The 15,718-nt window shown below is 40.6% G+C and overlaps 1 protein-coding gene across 3 annotated transcripts in view; it reads right to left on the minus strand.

Moving 5' to 3' along the window:
- Positions 1-15,718, minus strand: part of LY96 (lymphocyte antigen 96) — a 48,345-nt gene that overhangs the window by 26,915 nt on the left and 5,712 nt on the right. For all 3 annotated transcript variants that reach the window (XR_014842707.1, XM_085020151.1, NM_001104956.1), the window contains 2 exon segments: positions 11,690-11,779; positions 10,134-10,262 (listed from right to left, as the gene is read on the minus strand). Coding sequence is in view for 2 of the 3 variants with exons in the window: in XM_085020151.1 (XP_084876277.1) it covers positions 10,134-10,262; positions 11,690-11,779 (219 nt within the window). In the remaining variant the exon portion in view is untranslated.

The raw sequence follows: 15,718 nt of genomic DNA on the forward strand, positions 1-15,718 counted from the left end.
TCAGAAACAACAAAGGCATGAACTTACAGGGTCAGGGATACAAAGAAATGTTTTCCATCTCTAGTAAAAGCAACAGAGACCAAAATCATTTTTAAAGGTATATAAATAGTCAAATGCCAAACTAGAATGGTTATTGTTCTCCAGACTGGCTAAAGATGATCCTAGCAAATGATCAGACTGTGTCTGTATGCATACCTTCTTTTCTCACAAATATGCATTTCCTTATTTCCTGCTGGGTACATTCTTATTAGGAGCGCCAATACACTGACATGTTCATTCTTGACCTTAGTAAAGTGATCATATGCTCATGATCTTAGGATCTTTTGATAGGGACAGAGTAAAGGGCCAAAGTAGGTGATTAAAGAGTTAATCCCACTAGAGGACTGTAAGTAGAAAAGAAAATGGGAGACCCCTGTGAGCTGAGGCTCACTCAAGAGAGCAGACTTGCTTGGAGTTTCCATTGTGGCTCACCAGGCTACGAACCCAACTAGTATCCATGAGGATGTGGGTTGGACCCCTGGCCTTGCTCAGTGGGTCGGGGATCCGGCATTGCCGTGAGCTGTGGTGTAGGGTCGCAGATGAGGTTCAGATTCCAAGTAGCTGTGGCTGTGGTGTAGGCAAGTAGCTGTAGCTCCGATTCAACTCTTAGCCTAGGGACTTCCATATGCCTCAGGTTTGGCCCTAAAAAGCAAAAAAAAAAAAAAAAAAAAAAAAAAAAAAAAAAAAAAAAGAAAGAAAGAAAGAAAGAAAGCAGGCTTGCTTAGCAACAAAACCAAGCAACAGAAGCGTAAGACATGTTCTGAGCCATAAAACAATGGTGGAATAAGACCCACATCATGCCTAGCGAGGTTAATAAGTTAATGATCCCTAGGACATACCAAAGGCAAAAAATATAAGAAAAGGTGACATTATACTAAAATCTGAGATGATGTACCATATTTTAGTATATGTTACCGCCCTTTTGCTCATTTCCATTGTGCAATGACGGTCCCAGTTTGACCATGTAGGGACAAGAAAACTCCCTGCCTGACATGAAGGAGGAGCTGATGAGGGATGAGGAAGAAGGGGGTCTTCTCCTCCTCCCCACTTTTCCTTTAATAAAAAAACTGTAACTCACTAAGTTCTCAGGGCACAGCACTCCCCACCCACCTGCTTGTATTTTTCCCAAGCATCCTACCTAATAAACTCCTTCCTTACCTGTCACTCTGCCTCTTGTTGAATTCTTTCTGCACCAAGAAGAACCTACACTTTACTAAAACCTAAGATGTGTTCTGTCAGGTTCACTTTCATTCAAAGCTAATCCAATTCAAACTTAACAGTTCAACAAATATTTCCTGAAAGCTTACTAAATGTACCAGAGGCTGGGGAGACAAGGTTTGGTAGAACATCCTTTCCCTGGGCATATAGACATGCAAAAAACAAAACAAAACAAAAATTCCAAATAAAATGTGCAATGAAAAGATACAGTAAAGATAAGGACAATGGAGTTTCCATAGTGGCGCAGTGGAAACGAATCCGACCAGGAACCATGAGGTTACAGGTTCGATCCCTGGCCTTGCTCAGTGGGTTAAGGATCCAGCGTTGCCGTGAGCTGTGGTGTAGGTTGCAGGTGCAGCTCAGATCTGGTGTTGCTGTGGCTCTGGCGTAGGCTGGCAGCTAGAACTCTGATTCAACCCCTAGCCTGGGAACCTCCATATGCTGCAGGTGCGGCCCTAAAAAAAATAGAAAAGAGGGAAATGAAGGCCCAGGATATACAGGAGTTTTTTGCAAAAAACACCAGGTAGTTGGAACATCCAAAGACGGCTGTTCATTAAAAAAAAAAACAGACATCTCAAGGTAATGAAATTGGCACTTTTCTCTGTATAGGAAGATGCAAGAGTTTGGATTCATTGAAATCATTTCTTTGATATACACCTTAATTATCCTGGGCCAGTATTCTGTTTTCTCCACCCTGAATCCTCTCAGGCAGGGAGGGGTAGGGACGGGGGATGCAGTGGCTGATGGCTTGCTCGTCACAACATCCTCTTTTACTGGTATGGCAGGTGACCTACTTTGTCCACAAGGGCTATGTAAGTTAATTCATGTAAGTGCTCAGAACAACGCCTTGGAACAGAGCACTCGTTAGCCATTATTAACATTAAAACACTATTTATTATAACATTAAATGTTATTCCTTTCCAGACCTCCCTCCATTGGCATCTTGTGAGTAATAAAGATAATGTGATTAATAGTATCATTGGCATTAACGCCATTTTTATTTTGACCATGGGAACTATCATAAAGGAAGGGAAGGAGGGCAGGTGGCAAGGGCCGGAGACAGGGGTTGGGGGGACATTCTAGGTGGCTGGAAAAAGAGGAGCAAAGGCAGAACATCAATGTGCCTTCTGCACATGCCTGCAAGGGATTCAATGTTCTTAGAGCAATAGGAGTGCTAAGAAGTAAGTTTGGGAGTTTGGGAGTTCCTGTCATGGCTCAGTGGTTAACGAATCCGACTGGGAACCATGAGGTTGCGGGTTCAATCCCTGGCCTTGCTCAGTGGGCTAAGGATCCGGCGTTGCCATGAGCTGTGCTGTAGGTTGCAGATGTGGATCGGATCTGTCTTGCTGTGGCTCTGGCATAGGCTGGCGGCTACACTCCGATTCAACCCCTAGCCTGGGAACCTCCATATGCCATGGGAGCAGCCCAAGAAAAGGCAAAAAGACAAAAAAAAAAAAAAAAAAAAAAAAAAGTAAGTTCGAAGAAGTAAATGTGAATTGGCTCAGGTTCCACATGTAAGAGGATGGAGGTGATAGGAAGATATCCAAGGATGTAAAATGGTTGGGTTTTGTTTAGAGAGATGAGTCACATGACTGTACTGTAGCTGGGTTTAAGGGGGGCACTGAAAGTCAAGGAGACCAGTTAGAGCCCGGGAGGCAGTGATAGAAGCGGAGAAAAGAGGAAGGAAAGGCTTCTCGGGATCTGCATCTCAGGGACCCTCCCCCGTCATGCTCTAGTCTCATTATCCTGCTGCTGTCCCTGAGAGCACTCATCATAAGCTGAATCTTATTTCATTTCACCTTCCTCTTATTTCAAGACTTAACTCTCTTGTTTCCTCGACTCCTCTACAAGCTCCATGAGAATAGGGCCCTCGCTTTGGTTGCTTCTGAATTTCCAGCTCCTGGTACCACCTGGTGCCTGCACACCTTGGCTCTAAGAACTGTAATTTGCAAGGCCAAGCACAAAATGAAAATGGGGGACCACTTATTCAAAAAGTAGGGGAAATATCCAGTAGAGAACTAAAATATAAAGTTTTTTCCTTTCTCTCTCTCATAGTCTCTCCTCCCACCCCACCTCTCTCTCTGGACTTGCTATATTTTTAAAACGTTCTTTCTTTCAATTTTATTGAGATATAAATTGACATATAGGAGCTCCCATGGTGGCTCAGTGGAAACAAATCTGACTAGTACCCATGAGGACACGGGTTCAATCCCTGGCCTTGCTCAGTGAGTTAAGGATCCAGCGTTGCCGTGAGCTGTGGTGTAGGCCAACAGCTAGAGCTCCAATTTGACCCCCTAGCCTGGGAACCTCCATATACTGCTGGTATAGCCCTAAAAAGACAAAAAAAAAAAAAAAAAGAACTTTTAGGATCTATTCTCTTAGCAACTTTCAAATATACCACACAGCAGCGCTAACTACAATCACTACCATGCTTTTTATTTGATATTTAACATATTCAAAATAAAACAGAAATTTTAATTATTAGCATGAATTTCACCATTCTTTTTTCCATGGTACAATGCCAGTTTTAAACACAAATGTCAGGGCATTTAACTCTGAGGTAGAATCACTGAAGTTTCACAGTTTATATTTTGTGGCTCGTCCCCAGAAGGTACCTGAAGCTGGTCAGAGGAAACTGACACAGCCAGACTAGGAAGGAGGAAGAGTAGGTCCCCCCAAGTGTGGAACAACCTGAGGGAATGTTCCCTGCCATAGGGCACAAGGTGAGCCTGGAAGTTCACAGGTACCAAGGGGCTGCTCCACAATGGCAAGGTACACCTGTGCAAAGTTTGGGCCTGACAGGGTCCCCCTCTCACATGCTATCAGATGCCCCAGAGGGGGTCAGAGAAGTCAAATCTGGCATCTTTCTTTCCCACAGGACTGCAGACCCACGAGTGACCCTCAAAGGTTTTGCAACCTCCATGCAATACCTCCACAAGCTACTTGTTGTGTGGGAGGCCATCTTGCCCCCACTTAGTCACACACTGAACAGTACCATGCTGCTGCCAGCCCAGGTGGGCTGGTCACTGCATACCCCACACCTGACACTGCAGGATGCCCAGACCTGACCCTGACCCTCCCTGCTGCAGATGTCCACCAGGGGCAGAGGGCAGCAGGTTTCACTGGATGGGACTAGAGGGGAGAATGCCCCCCAGGACCCAAGATGCCAGCAGGAGAGTGAGCAGTAGGAAGCTAAGAACCTGTCCAGGGGAGGCGGGCACATGTCCTACTATCCCATCACACTCTGTGTACAAAACACACACTCAAAGATAAAATAACTAAGAATCTCAAGGCTGTGATCCCAGAATATTCACCCCCAAATGTGAAGCCCTTCTGAGTATGGGGCCCTGCTTGTGAAGCCAAAGCTGTCAACTTTTAGGAGGGAGGGAGGGAGATGGATGGGACTTGGGTTTGAAGAAGAAATCAAGAGTAACACCTAGATTTCTATTTGGGGAAGCTGTCCCAATGTTTCCCAGGTCAGGTGAGAAGAAACAGCTCTCAGCTTTTCTGCGGGATAGCCCTCTTTTTCAACTGTTTTGACTCTCTTTTCTCTCTCTCTCTCTTTTTTTTTTTTCCTTTTTTCCTTTTTTTTTTTTTTTTTTTTTTTTTTTTTGGTCTTTTTAGGGCCTCCAGCCTATGCCACAGCCACAGCCACATGAGATCCAAGATGCGTCTGCAACCTACACCACAGCTCACAGCAACACCAGATCCTTCACTGAGCAAGGCCAGGGATTGAACCCGTACCTTCATGGATACTAGTTGGGTTCGTTACCGCTGAGCCACAACAGGAACTCCCTGTTTTGACTTTCTTGGAAAGCTCATGTTTTGCTAATATCTCCCATTCTCCCCTTATAGGAAGTTCACCTGAAGCCTCTTGAAGAAGCCAAGAGAGACACAAGGCAGAGTCAGGAAAGGAAGACAGAACCTCTGCTTAAGCCCTTCTCTGCTCTTCCCAAAAGGTATCCATGCAGCTCCCAGTGGTCCAGTCCAGTTCTCCTGGCAACTACACAGGATGCATAAACCAAGTCTCAGGGGGTGCTACCGGTTGCATAGTGTCCCAGTACCTGTGAACATGGCCTTATTTGGAAATGGGATCTTTGCAGATGAGGTGATTAAAGTGGGCCCTAATTGCATATAACTGCGTCCTTATAAAAGGGGAAATGGGACATGAGAAGGCGCAGGAAGAAGTGGCCATCTACGCAACAGACTCCTGGGGCCCCCAAAGGCTACAGGAGAGGCCTGGAGCCTTCAGAGAGGGCACAGCTGGATCTTGGACTTCCAGCTTCCAGAACTGTTAGACAACAAATTTCTGTTGTTGTTGTTTTTTGTTTGTTTGTTTGTTTTGCTTTTTGGGGCTATACTCATGGCATATGGCAGTTCCCAGGCTACGGGTTGAATCAGAGCTGTAGCTGCCAGCCTACACCACAGCCATAGCAAGTCAGATCCGAGCTGTGTCTGCAAACTACTCTGGCAGGTCACAGCAATGCCAGGTCCTTAACCCAATGAGTGAGGCCAGGGATCGAACCTGCGTCCTCATGGATGCTAGTTATGTTCTTAACCCACTGAGCCACGATGGGAATTCCAATTTCTGTTGTCCTAAGCCACCCAGTTGGTGGTACTTTGTCACAGCAACCCTAGAACAAACCTGAAAACAGAACTAACAGACTTAATAAGTTTAAAATATTTTGGAAATATCCATTTATTATTCATAAGTGTGTTTTTGAAAGAAAAGAAGGGGTGTGTGTATGTAAGAAGTAGTACAATTATGGGCAATTTTTTTAATTTTTAAAAAATTTTTAAACTTTTTTTTCATTTTGTCAATTTTTGTTGAATGGGTAATTTAAATTTTATCTTTACTTTTCCATATTTTCTAAATATCATCTCCTAAAAATGTATGACCTGTGTAACAATAAACAGGAAAATTATTTTAAATGAGTATGTTCCTTACTCATTTGATTCCCAAATTTTCAGGGGTCCATCGATAGTTTCAAAGCTTCTTAAATCAGAATGTCCTGACCTCTGGGCCCTGATGGACATGCTTATTGGAATGTTCCAAAATTGCCTTGGGGAGTTCCCATCGTGGCTCAGTGGTAATGAACCCAACTAGTATCCAGGAGGACTCAGGATTGATCCCTGGCCTTGCTCAGTGGGTTAAGGATCCTGAGTTGCCATGAGCTGTGGTGTAGGATGCAGACAAGGCTCAGATCCCATGTTGCTATGGCTCTGGCATAGGCCAGCAGCTACAGCTCCAACTGGACCCCTAACCTGGAAACGTCCATATGCCACGGTTCTGGCCCTAGAAAGACAAAAAATAAAATAAAAATCTACTCCTTCTTTTGGCACACCTCATTTCAGATAACAGCACTTCCATCCATCCCAGTCGACGGCCCCTGAGAAGTTCCTGATTTATCTAATATCTGCCTGACACATCGAATCAGTCAGCATGTCTGGCCAGTTCTGTCTCCCAAGACATTCGCTTCCATCTCCTCTTTACTCCCAGGGCCATCATCTTTGTTCAGCCCTCATGGCCTCTCACTCAGCCTCCTTTCTATCCAAGTTTCTTGCCTCAGCCAACCCCCACCTCCGTCCGTAGGGACACTAGTTATCTGCAGAAATGGACATCTCAGTGGGTCATCCCTACCCACGAATGACAAGATGCAGGCCAATGTTTTATGCATGACTCAAATGTTGGCTCCTGCCCCCTTCTGTAGGCTCATCTCTAGCAATTCCTCACAAGCACATTCTGCTCCCGCCACAAAAAAAAAAAAAAAAAAAAAAACCTGTTCTCCAAATAAACCATACTCTTTCATGGCTAGGTATGTTTGCCTATGCTGTTTATTCTCTAGCGAGGGTCCTTTTTCCCTTGTTCTCTTATGTTCTAAGATTCAAGACTCTAATAAAATGCTCTCTGAAGCCTTATCAGAATTCTCCTGTCCCAGTAAGTTGATAACTATGCAATGAAAACTAAGAACATATAATCTATTTGCATTTGTGACATTTCACGGTAACATTTCTTCCCATGACTCTCTCTCCCAGAACCTTCTGAAGAGGGAGACCCTATCATTCAGCTTGGGATCACCACAAGCTAAATCATGATTTGTTCAAATTAAGTTCCACAGATGTTTACGGAAGGAAGGGCAAGAAGGAGGGTGGGAAGAAACAGGCAGGCTGGGTTGAGTCTGATACAACTCGAGAAACTAAAACTTGGAAAATTCACATAAATCTCAACATAATACCACAGAAAGTAAGTGCAATAATTGTTAAAACAGTTGTATGAGAGAAATGGACACTTTTTAAACAAGAGCAATCTGCCAAGAGGATTTCTTTCAAAGAGAAAGAAAACAGGATACAGCGGAGGAGGAGTTCTTAGGAGACAGGTGACTACTCTGTAACCAGATCTCCAAATAACCAAGGGCTCATTACTGAACCACGGCAGGTATTTGTTTCCTTGAGTATAAAAAATGACAGCACTGTCAAGTTAGGAACAAAAGAAGGGGCCTAATAGCCACATGAATATTTAATGTCTATTCACCATAACTCACAAATTCTTATGCTGAGTACCAAGCTTTTTCACACACATTCTTTAATTTAATCCTGAAGACCATGTGAAGCAGGTTTCACTGTTCCCATTTCACAGAAGAGGAAAATGAGGTTGATGAAGTTTAAATAACACGCCAAAGTCACACTGCTGGTCAGTGGAAAAACTGGGACACGGATTCAGGTCTTATGACTCTGAGCGTAGACTCTAAGGCAATGCCAGCTCCATGACTAGTAGGGGATGGCGGGCAAGTTTGAGATGAAAGATGGTAGGCTGGGAGACACATCTTGAAGTTTCCTTTGCAGAGCAAGCACACTGATTTACTTTAGAAACTATTTTTTAATGACTGCTAGAAAATGTATAATCAAATTGATGCACCTGTCAAAGTATAAGCCTTTCTGTTATGAATTTTCATATTACTCTCATTCCATTAATTCTTGACCCTTATTTTCAAATTGTGTCTCATCTATTTCTGTTAAGTTGCTTAAATTAACGAATACATATAAACTACCTGAAATCTTTTTTAAAACAAGAGAGGGCACTGATTAATGGTAAATAATTATATGGGAAAACATTCAACTTCAATAGTAATAAAAAATATTAATAAAAAAACAATTAGGGAGGAGTTCCCATTGTGGTGCAGTGGAAACAAATCTGATTAGTATCCATGAGCATGTGGGTTTGATCCCCGATCCCTGGCCTTGCTCAATGGGTCAGGGATTCAGCGTTGCCATGAGCTGTAGTGTAGGTCACAGACATGGCTCGGATCCCGTGTTGCTGTGGCTGTGGCGTAGGCTGGCAGCTGTAGCTCTGATTCAAACCCTTGCCTGGGAACTTCTGTATGCTGTGGGTGTGGCCCTAAAATAAAAAAATAAAAAAATAAATTAGGGAAATTCCCTTGTGGCATAGCCGTTAAGGATCCAGTATTGTCACTGCAGTGGCCTAGGTTGCTGCAGTAGCATGGGTTCAATCTTTGGCCCAGGAGTTTCTATATGCCACGAAAGTGGCCGAAAAAAATTAGGCATAAGTTTTTTACCCAGTAAAGTCTTTTTGGGTTTTTTTTGGCCATGCTCCCTGCATGTGGAAGTCCTTGGGCCAGGGATGGAACCTGCACCACAGCAGTGACCTCAGCCACTGCAATGACAATGCTGGAGCCTTGACTTGCTGCCATATGAGGAAACTCCCTTACAAAGTCTTTTTTTAGTCCTTTTTTTTAAAATGAAAATGCCCAGTGTTAACAGGACAGAGATTAAACTACTATACATATGCACTGCTGGTGGTACAATGTATAAATTGATACAATCCTTTAGAAAAGCAATTTGGCTTTATGTAAACAAAACCACAAATATTCAAACCATTTAAGCTCAGAAATCTCCCTGGGAGTTATATGCACTCCTTCTTCCAAATATAGGATTCTTCAAATCTAAAATATGATAAAATATGTATAATACTACTTATAATAGTAAATACATCAGAAGGAAACTGTCCAATAAGAGAATGAAACCAGAGCACCCCACTAGGGACGACATTTCATTATGGAACGTCTATACTCTGATTTTCAAATCACATGGATTATTGGTCAAGGAATTAAATTAATTAATTTTTAAAAAGAAAGTAATTGTATAGTATACTTACAACTATAGTCATTATATACTATGTAGACTACAGTATATGTATATGTAAGTATACTATATTATATACCATGAAGAGTATAGTATACTTACAACTACTAAACAATATGTACAAGTTTTAAAATGAGACAAAAATACTCCAAAATATCCTTAGAAGTATGATTCTGTGACTTTTTCATTTTATATTTTCCAATTTTTGGTAATGTGACAATATGATACATAGAATTTTCTAACTATTTAAAATGTTAGCTTAAAATTATTAAGGAAAAATTCATAGGTTTGCAATAAATGACCTTTAAGTCCCTAAACTTTGAAATTTTATGAGGCTATGAATAATTCTAGGGTGGAAAAAAAGGAGAGAAAAGAATTGAAGGAATCAATGTAGCTGCAAAGAAAATCTACTGAGTTTTTATGAAAAATAATAAATGCAATGTTTATAAAGAGGGAACCATAACCAAGGATAAACATATGCTATTAATCTGAACAAGGTAAAATGCTAATATCCCTTCAAACTTACCCAAATGTCATCTTACTAATAACCCAGTAACATAAGCAAAAAATGTTTAAGCTGCTAAAAGAAAAACTTTGGATGGAAATAAAGAATTACATCAGAAAAGGAACTTCACATTTTCAATGTATTTAATTTTCAGAGCATTCTCATAAGGTATTACACTTGATTCTGAGAGTAATTTGACTTGAAGGCTTACCTCCCTTCAGAGCTCCGCAAAAAGAATAATCACCACCATATTCTCGGCAAATAACTTCTTTGCGCATTGGTAAAGTCATGGACTTAATAGATATATGGAGGTTGAGATATAATTTTTGTATGTCTCTTCCTTTAAAAGAAAAAAATTTTATTAGCTCTACAAACAAGATACTCTTTTATAAATAACCAGTAACATTTAGTGTATACTTAAAATATGCCCTGTGCTTTTCCTATGTTAATTCATTTAATCATCACAACTACCTTTAATTGAGGATATTGTTATTCTTGTTTTGCAGATGAGAAAACTGAAGTTCTGAGAGGGCTTGCTGGTTGATTGCAATCAAATAGCAGATTCTGGAGTTCCCATTGTGGCTCAGTGGTTAACAATTCCGACGAGCAATCATGAGGGTTCGATCCCTGGCCTTGCTCAGTGGGTTAAGGATCCGGTGTTGCCTTCAGCTGTGGTGTAGGTTGCAGACGTGGCTTGGATCCTGCATTGCTGTAGCTCTGGTGAAGGCCGGTGGCTACAGCTCTGATTAGACCTCTAGCCTGGGAACCTCCATCTATAGGTGCGGCCCTAGAAAAGACAAAAATAAAATAAAATAAAATAAAATAAAATAAAATAAAATAAAATAAAATAAAATAAAGTAAAGTAAAGTAAAATAAAATAAAATAAAATAAAATAAAATAAAATAAAATAAAATAAAATAGTAAAATAAAATAAATAGCAGGTTCCACAGTGAGAATTATGAGTGCTACGCCTAAAATACAGGAACCTGTATTTTTGTGAAAACTATCAAGTGAAGATGTGAAGTGTAGTGTCAGTTCCACTAGGAAATTCAAAAGAAAGGGAAGGGAAAGGAAGTGATGATAACCAACTCATGCCCACTTTTTATAGTTTTGATGAATGATGTCTTAGAGAATGACATTGAACCCTTCGACTAAAAATAAAGTAAATGAACTATTTATTATTTCCTCATGATCTCCCTATTATCAGTGAACATGGAAAATACCAGGAAGAAATGCATTTTGCTCAACTCTTTTAAGTAATTCTGTTGGCCCAGCTGGAAAAGACACATGATCTTTTTTATAATGAAAACAATTATTGTAACTACTAATTTACAGAAACTGTTTTCCTAATATGATCACTAAGACTCTCTGTAGCCATAATAAAAAGAAAAAAAAATGTTTTTCCATGTTTCCCTTGAACTTGGCTATACTTAACAAAACTGCTACTCCTTCCTCAAAATCCTGTCCTTCCTTTGGTATCGGTGTACCACTAAAGAAAGAAAGAAAGAAAAAGAAGAATCTGAAAGAGAATGGACATATGTCCATGTATAACTGAATCACTTTGTGGTACAGCAGAAATTATCACAAACTTGTAAATCAATTATACTTCGATAAAATTTAAATTGAAAAATTATAAGCAGCAAAAAAAGACTGTGATGTTACATAGCAGCAGAAAACGAATATGCATACATTTAGAACACCATCATTTATCATGGAGATTTCTGTAACCCTTTTAATTGATCTACAAAAACAAAACTTTGGACTTACGTGCAATGTAGTAAAGATGCAATTTCCCCTTGGTTCCCTTTATTGTTACACAGGGCTCAACCTTTACTGAAATAGGGAATTTCATGTCATCTAAAGAGAATAAAGAAAATGTCAATAAAATTATTATAAATCATTTACAATAAGTAAGAGTATTCTTAACATTAGCCCTTCCCCAAAAAACCTACCTTTGGCACTAAAATTTTATAACGAGAAAAATTGAGGGTAGTTAAAAATATCTCCCTTCCAGAGATGCAAAATACAATAACTGAAATAAAAAATTCACTTGAAGCAGCTAACAGCAGAATACAGGAGGCAGAAGAACAAATAAGCAAGGTGGAGGACAGATTAGTGGAAATTACGGATGCAGAACAGAAAAGAGAAAGAAGATTGAAAACAAATGAAGAGAGTCTCAGAGAACTCTGGAACAACATGAAATGCAACAACATCTGTATTATAGGGGTGCTAGAAGGAGCAGAGAGAGAGAATGGGACAGAAAAAATATTCCAAGAGATAATAGCCGAAAATTTCCCTAACATGGGAAAGGAACCACTCGCTCAAATCCAGGAAGCACAATGAGTACCATATAAAATAAACCCAAGGAGGAATACACTGAGACACATATTAGTCAAACTAACCAAAATTAAAGACAAAGAGAAAATCTTGAAAGCAGGTAGGGAAAAGAAACAAGTAACATACAAGGGAACCCCAATAAGGTTATTGGCAGATTTTTCAGCAGAAACTCTGCAGGCAAGAAGGGAGTGGCATGATAAACTTAACGTGATGAAAGGAAAAAACCTCCAACCAAGATTACTCTACCCAGCAGGCTCTCATTCAGATTTGAAGGAGAAAGCAAAACCTTCACAAATAAGCAAAAGTTGAGAGAATTCAGCAACACTAAACCAGCCTTACAACAAATACTAAAGGAACTTCTCTAGGCAGAAAAGAAAAGACAACAACAGGAAACAAAAATTCCACAAATGACAAGGCTCACCAGTAAAGGTATATATACAGTAAAGATATGATATCATCCATGCACAATTATACCACCAAAATCAGAAATCATGAGAAGAGGTGGGTACAAATGGAGGACACTGGAGATGAACTTGCAATTAAGAGAACAACAGCTTAAAACAATCTCATATACATATAGACTCATATCGAAATTTCAGAATGACTGCAAACCAAAAATCTACAATTGGATACACAATCAAGGAATCTCTGAAGAAAAATATACCTCATAGTAAATAAGTGCATAATCCACCATGAAGGGGGTCATTTGACATCATTCTTGGAATGCTGAAGTCTTCTTAGAACTGATTCTGATTTCCTCTCCATCAAAGAATTTGTGATAATTATAATTAAATAATGCAACTGTACAATTAAATAATACAGTTCTACAATTGTATTATTAATAACCATTTCTCTCCATGGTACAATGTAAAGTCTATAATGTCTTGTTTATCACATCACCTAGAATGGTGTAATGCCTACATTGAAGAATCAATAAGATGTAACAAATTGTGAGGACATATTTATACAGTTACACTGTTTTTTAACAAATTTATGCATTTTATATTTTACTTATTTTCAGAGGGTGTATTATTTTTGTTATTCTTACCAGTTAAGTTATTCTTTTTATTATGCTATATAAAATATTTAATGGTATATAAGGCTTTCTTCTTTATAAATTTTAGTTGCATAATATACACAATTTTAATATAATGCTAATTTTTAAAGAAAAATTGAAATGTAATAGATAATACTAAATAGTAAAGATGAAAGCCACACAAAATGGGATAAAGTATAGAATAAATTTCCTATTTGTCTCAGCATATTTTCCATTCCACTTCTCCAGAGGGAGCCACTTAATCTGTTTCTTAAGATCCATGATATAATAATCTATGTGAATGTAATTGTGTTTAAATATATGTATTTTATTTTGTAAAAAAAATAAAAATTAAAAAAAATATATCTCCCTCCCAGGAGTTCCCTGTTGGTCTAGTGGTTAAGGACTCAGCATTTTCACTGCTGTGGCTTGGATCACTGCTGTGGTGAAGGTTCGATTCCTCACCTGGGAACTTCCGCACGCAGTGGGGTGTGGCCAAGAAAGAAAATCTCCCTCCCCAGGGGAGTGAAATCAGCCAAGTGGCAGAATAGGAGGCCCATTGGAATCCAAACAAAAGTTTCCTGCATCCAAGAGAATGTAAAACCTGACTCACAGAGTCAGTAAGGAGATTCAGAACACTCTCTCACTAGAGACACTGCTCCTGGCTTGGCTTAATTTGGAAGAGAGACCCTACACCTCAACTTCATTTAAAAGGGAAGAGATTGATCCAGGCATGCAAAGCCTCAAATTTTCCAACGGGATCCCCAAAGGATTAAAGAAATGGTCTAAACAGTCCTATAATTAGTAAGGGGATAGAATCAGTAATCAAAATTTTCCCAAAGAAGGGAGTTACGGCTCAGAAGTAACAAATCCGACTAGTATCTATGAGAAGGCAGGTTCAATCCCTGGCTTCACTTGGCAGGTTAAGGATCCGGCATTGCTGTGAGCTGCGGTGTTGGTAGCAGACACAGCTTAGATCTGGCCTTGCCGTGGCTGTGGTGTAGGCCAGCAGTTACATCTCCAATTAGACCCCTAGCCTGGGAATTTCCATATGCCATGGGTGTAGCCCTAAAAAGACAAAAAAACAAAAAACAAAAACAATTCCCAAAGAAAAGTCCAGGACCACATAGCTTCACAGATGAATTCTACCAAAGACTTAAATAAGAATTAACACCAATCCTTCTCAAACTCTTCCAAAAAAATGAAGAGGAGAACACACTTCCAAACATCTTATTAGGGTAGTATTACCCTGATACTAAAGCCAGACAAAGACACTACAAGAAAAGAAAACTATAGGCCAATATCCCTGATGAATTTAGATGCAAAAATCCTCATAAAATATTAGGAAACTGAATTTTTTTTTCTTTTTGCGACCTCACCTGTGGCATGTGGAAGTTCCTGGGCTAGGGGTCCATTTGGAGCTGCAGCTGCCGGCCTACACCACAACCACGGCAACGCCGGAACTGAGCCACATGTGGGACCCACACCACAGACTGCAGCAATGCCAGGTCCTTAATTTGCTGAGTGAGACCAGGGATCAAAACCCACATCCTCATGGAGACTCTGTTGGGTTCCTAACCTGCTGAGTCACAGTGGGAAATCTCAGAATCCTTCTTTGTTTTTTTTTTTTTTGTCTTTTTTTTTGGGGGGGGGTGTCCACACCTGAGGCATGTGGAGGTTCCCAGGCTATGCGTCTAATCAGAGCTATAGCCACTGGCCTATGCTAGAGCCACAGCAACTCGGGATCCAAGCCGCGTTGGCGACCTACACCACAGCTCAGGGCAACGCCAGATCCTTAACCCACTGAGCAAGGCCAGGGACCGAACCCGCAACCTCATGGTTCCTAGTCAGGTTCGTTAACCACTGAGCCATGATGGGAACTCCTCCCAGAATCCTTCATAACCCAGCATTCCAGACAACTGCAGTTGGCACTGGAAATGAAACCAGTGCTACTCTAAGTACTGGCCTTTAGTGCTCTTGGCGGTTAACGGAGGAAGCCCTGGCTGGAGTTGAACCACCTCAGCTCTTTGTTTTGTCTCTTCGACAGAATTTCCATTTCGTAAATAGGCAGTTCCATCTAACAAGAATGCCCTTGTCCTCCTCAGTCTAGAAACTCCTTTTCTGCCTTCAAACTGTACCAATATATCAACAATTCTGTTAAACCTTCTTTGATTCCTCCATGCCTCCCCACCCCCACAACCATAAATACACCATCATTCATAGTTCTTTTTTTTTTTTTTTTTTTTGTCTTTTTGCCATTTCTTGGGCTGCTCCCGCGGCATATGGAGGTTCCCAAGCTAGGGGTCCAATCGGAGCTGTAGCCGCCAGCCTCCGCCAGAACCACCGCAACGCGGGATCCGAGCCCCGTCTGCAACCTACACCACAGCTCACGGCAATGCCGGATCCTTAACCCACTGAGCAAG

The sequence above is a fragment of the Sus scrofa genome, chromosome 4 (genome assembly GCF_054392235.1).
Source record: "Sus scrofa isolate SSC_HxYL_T2T_F1_AM1 chromosome 4, Sscrofa_HxYL_maternal_Yorkshire_Landrace_v2.0, whole genome shotgun sequence".
NCBI lineage: Eukaryota > Metazoa > Chordata > Mammalia > Artiodactyla > Suidae > Sus > Sus scrofa.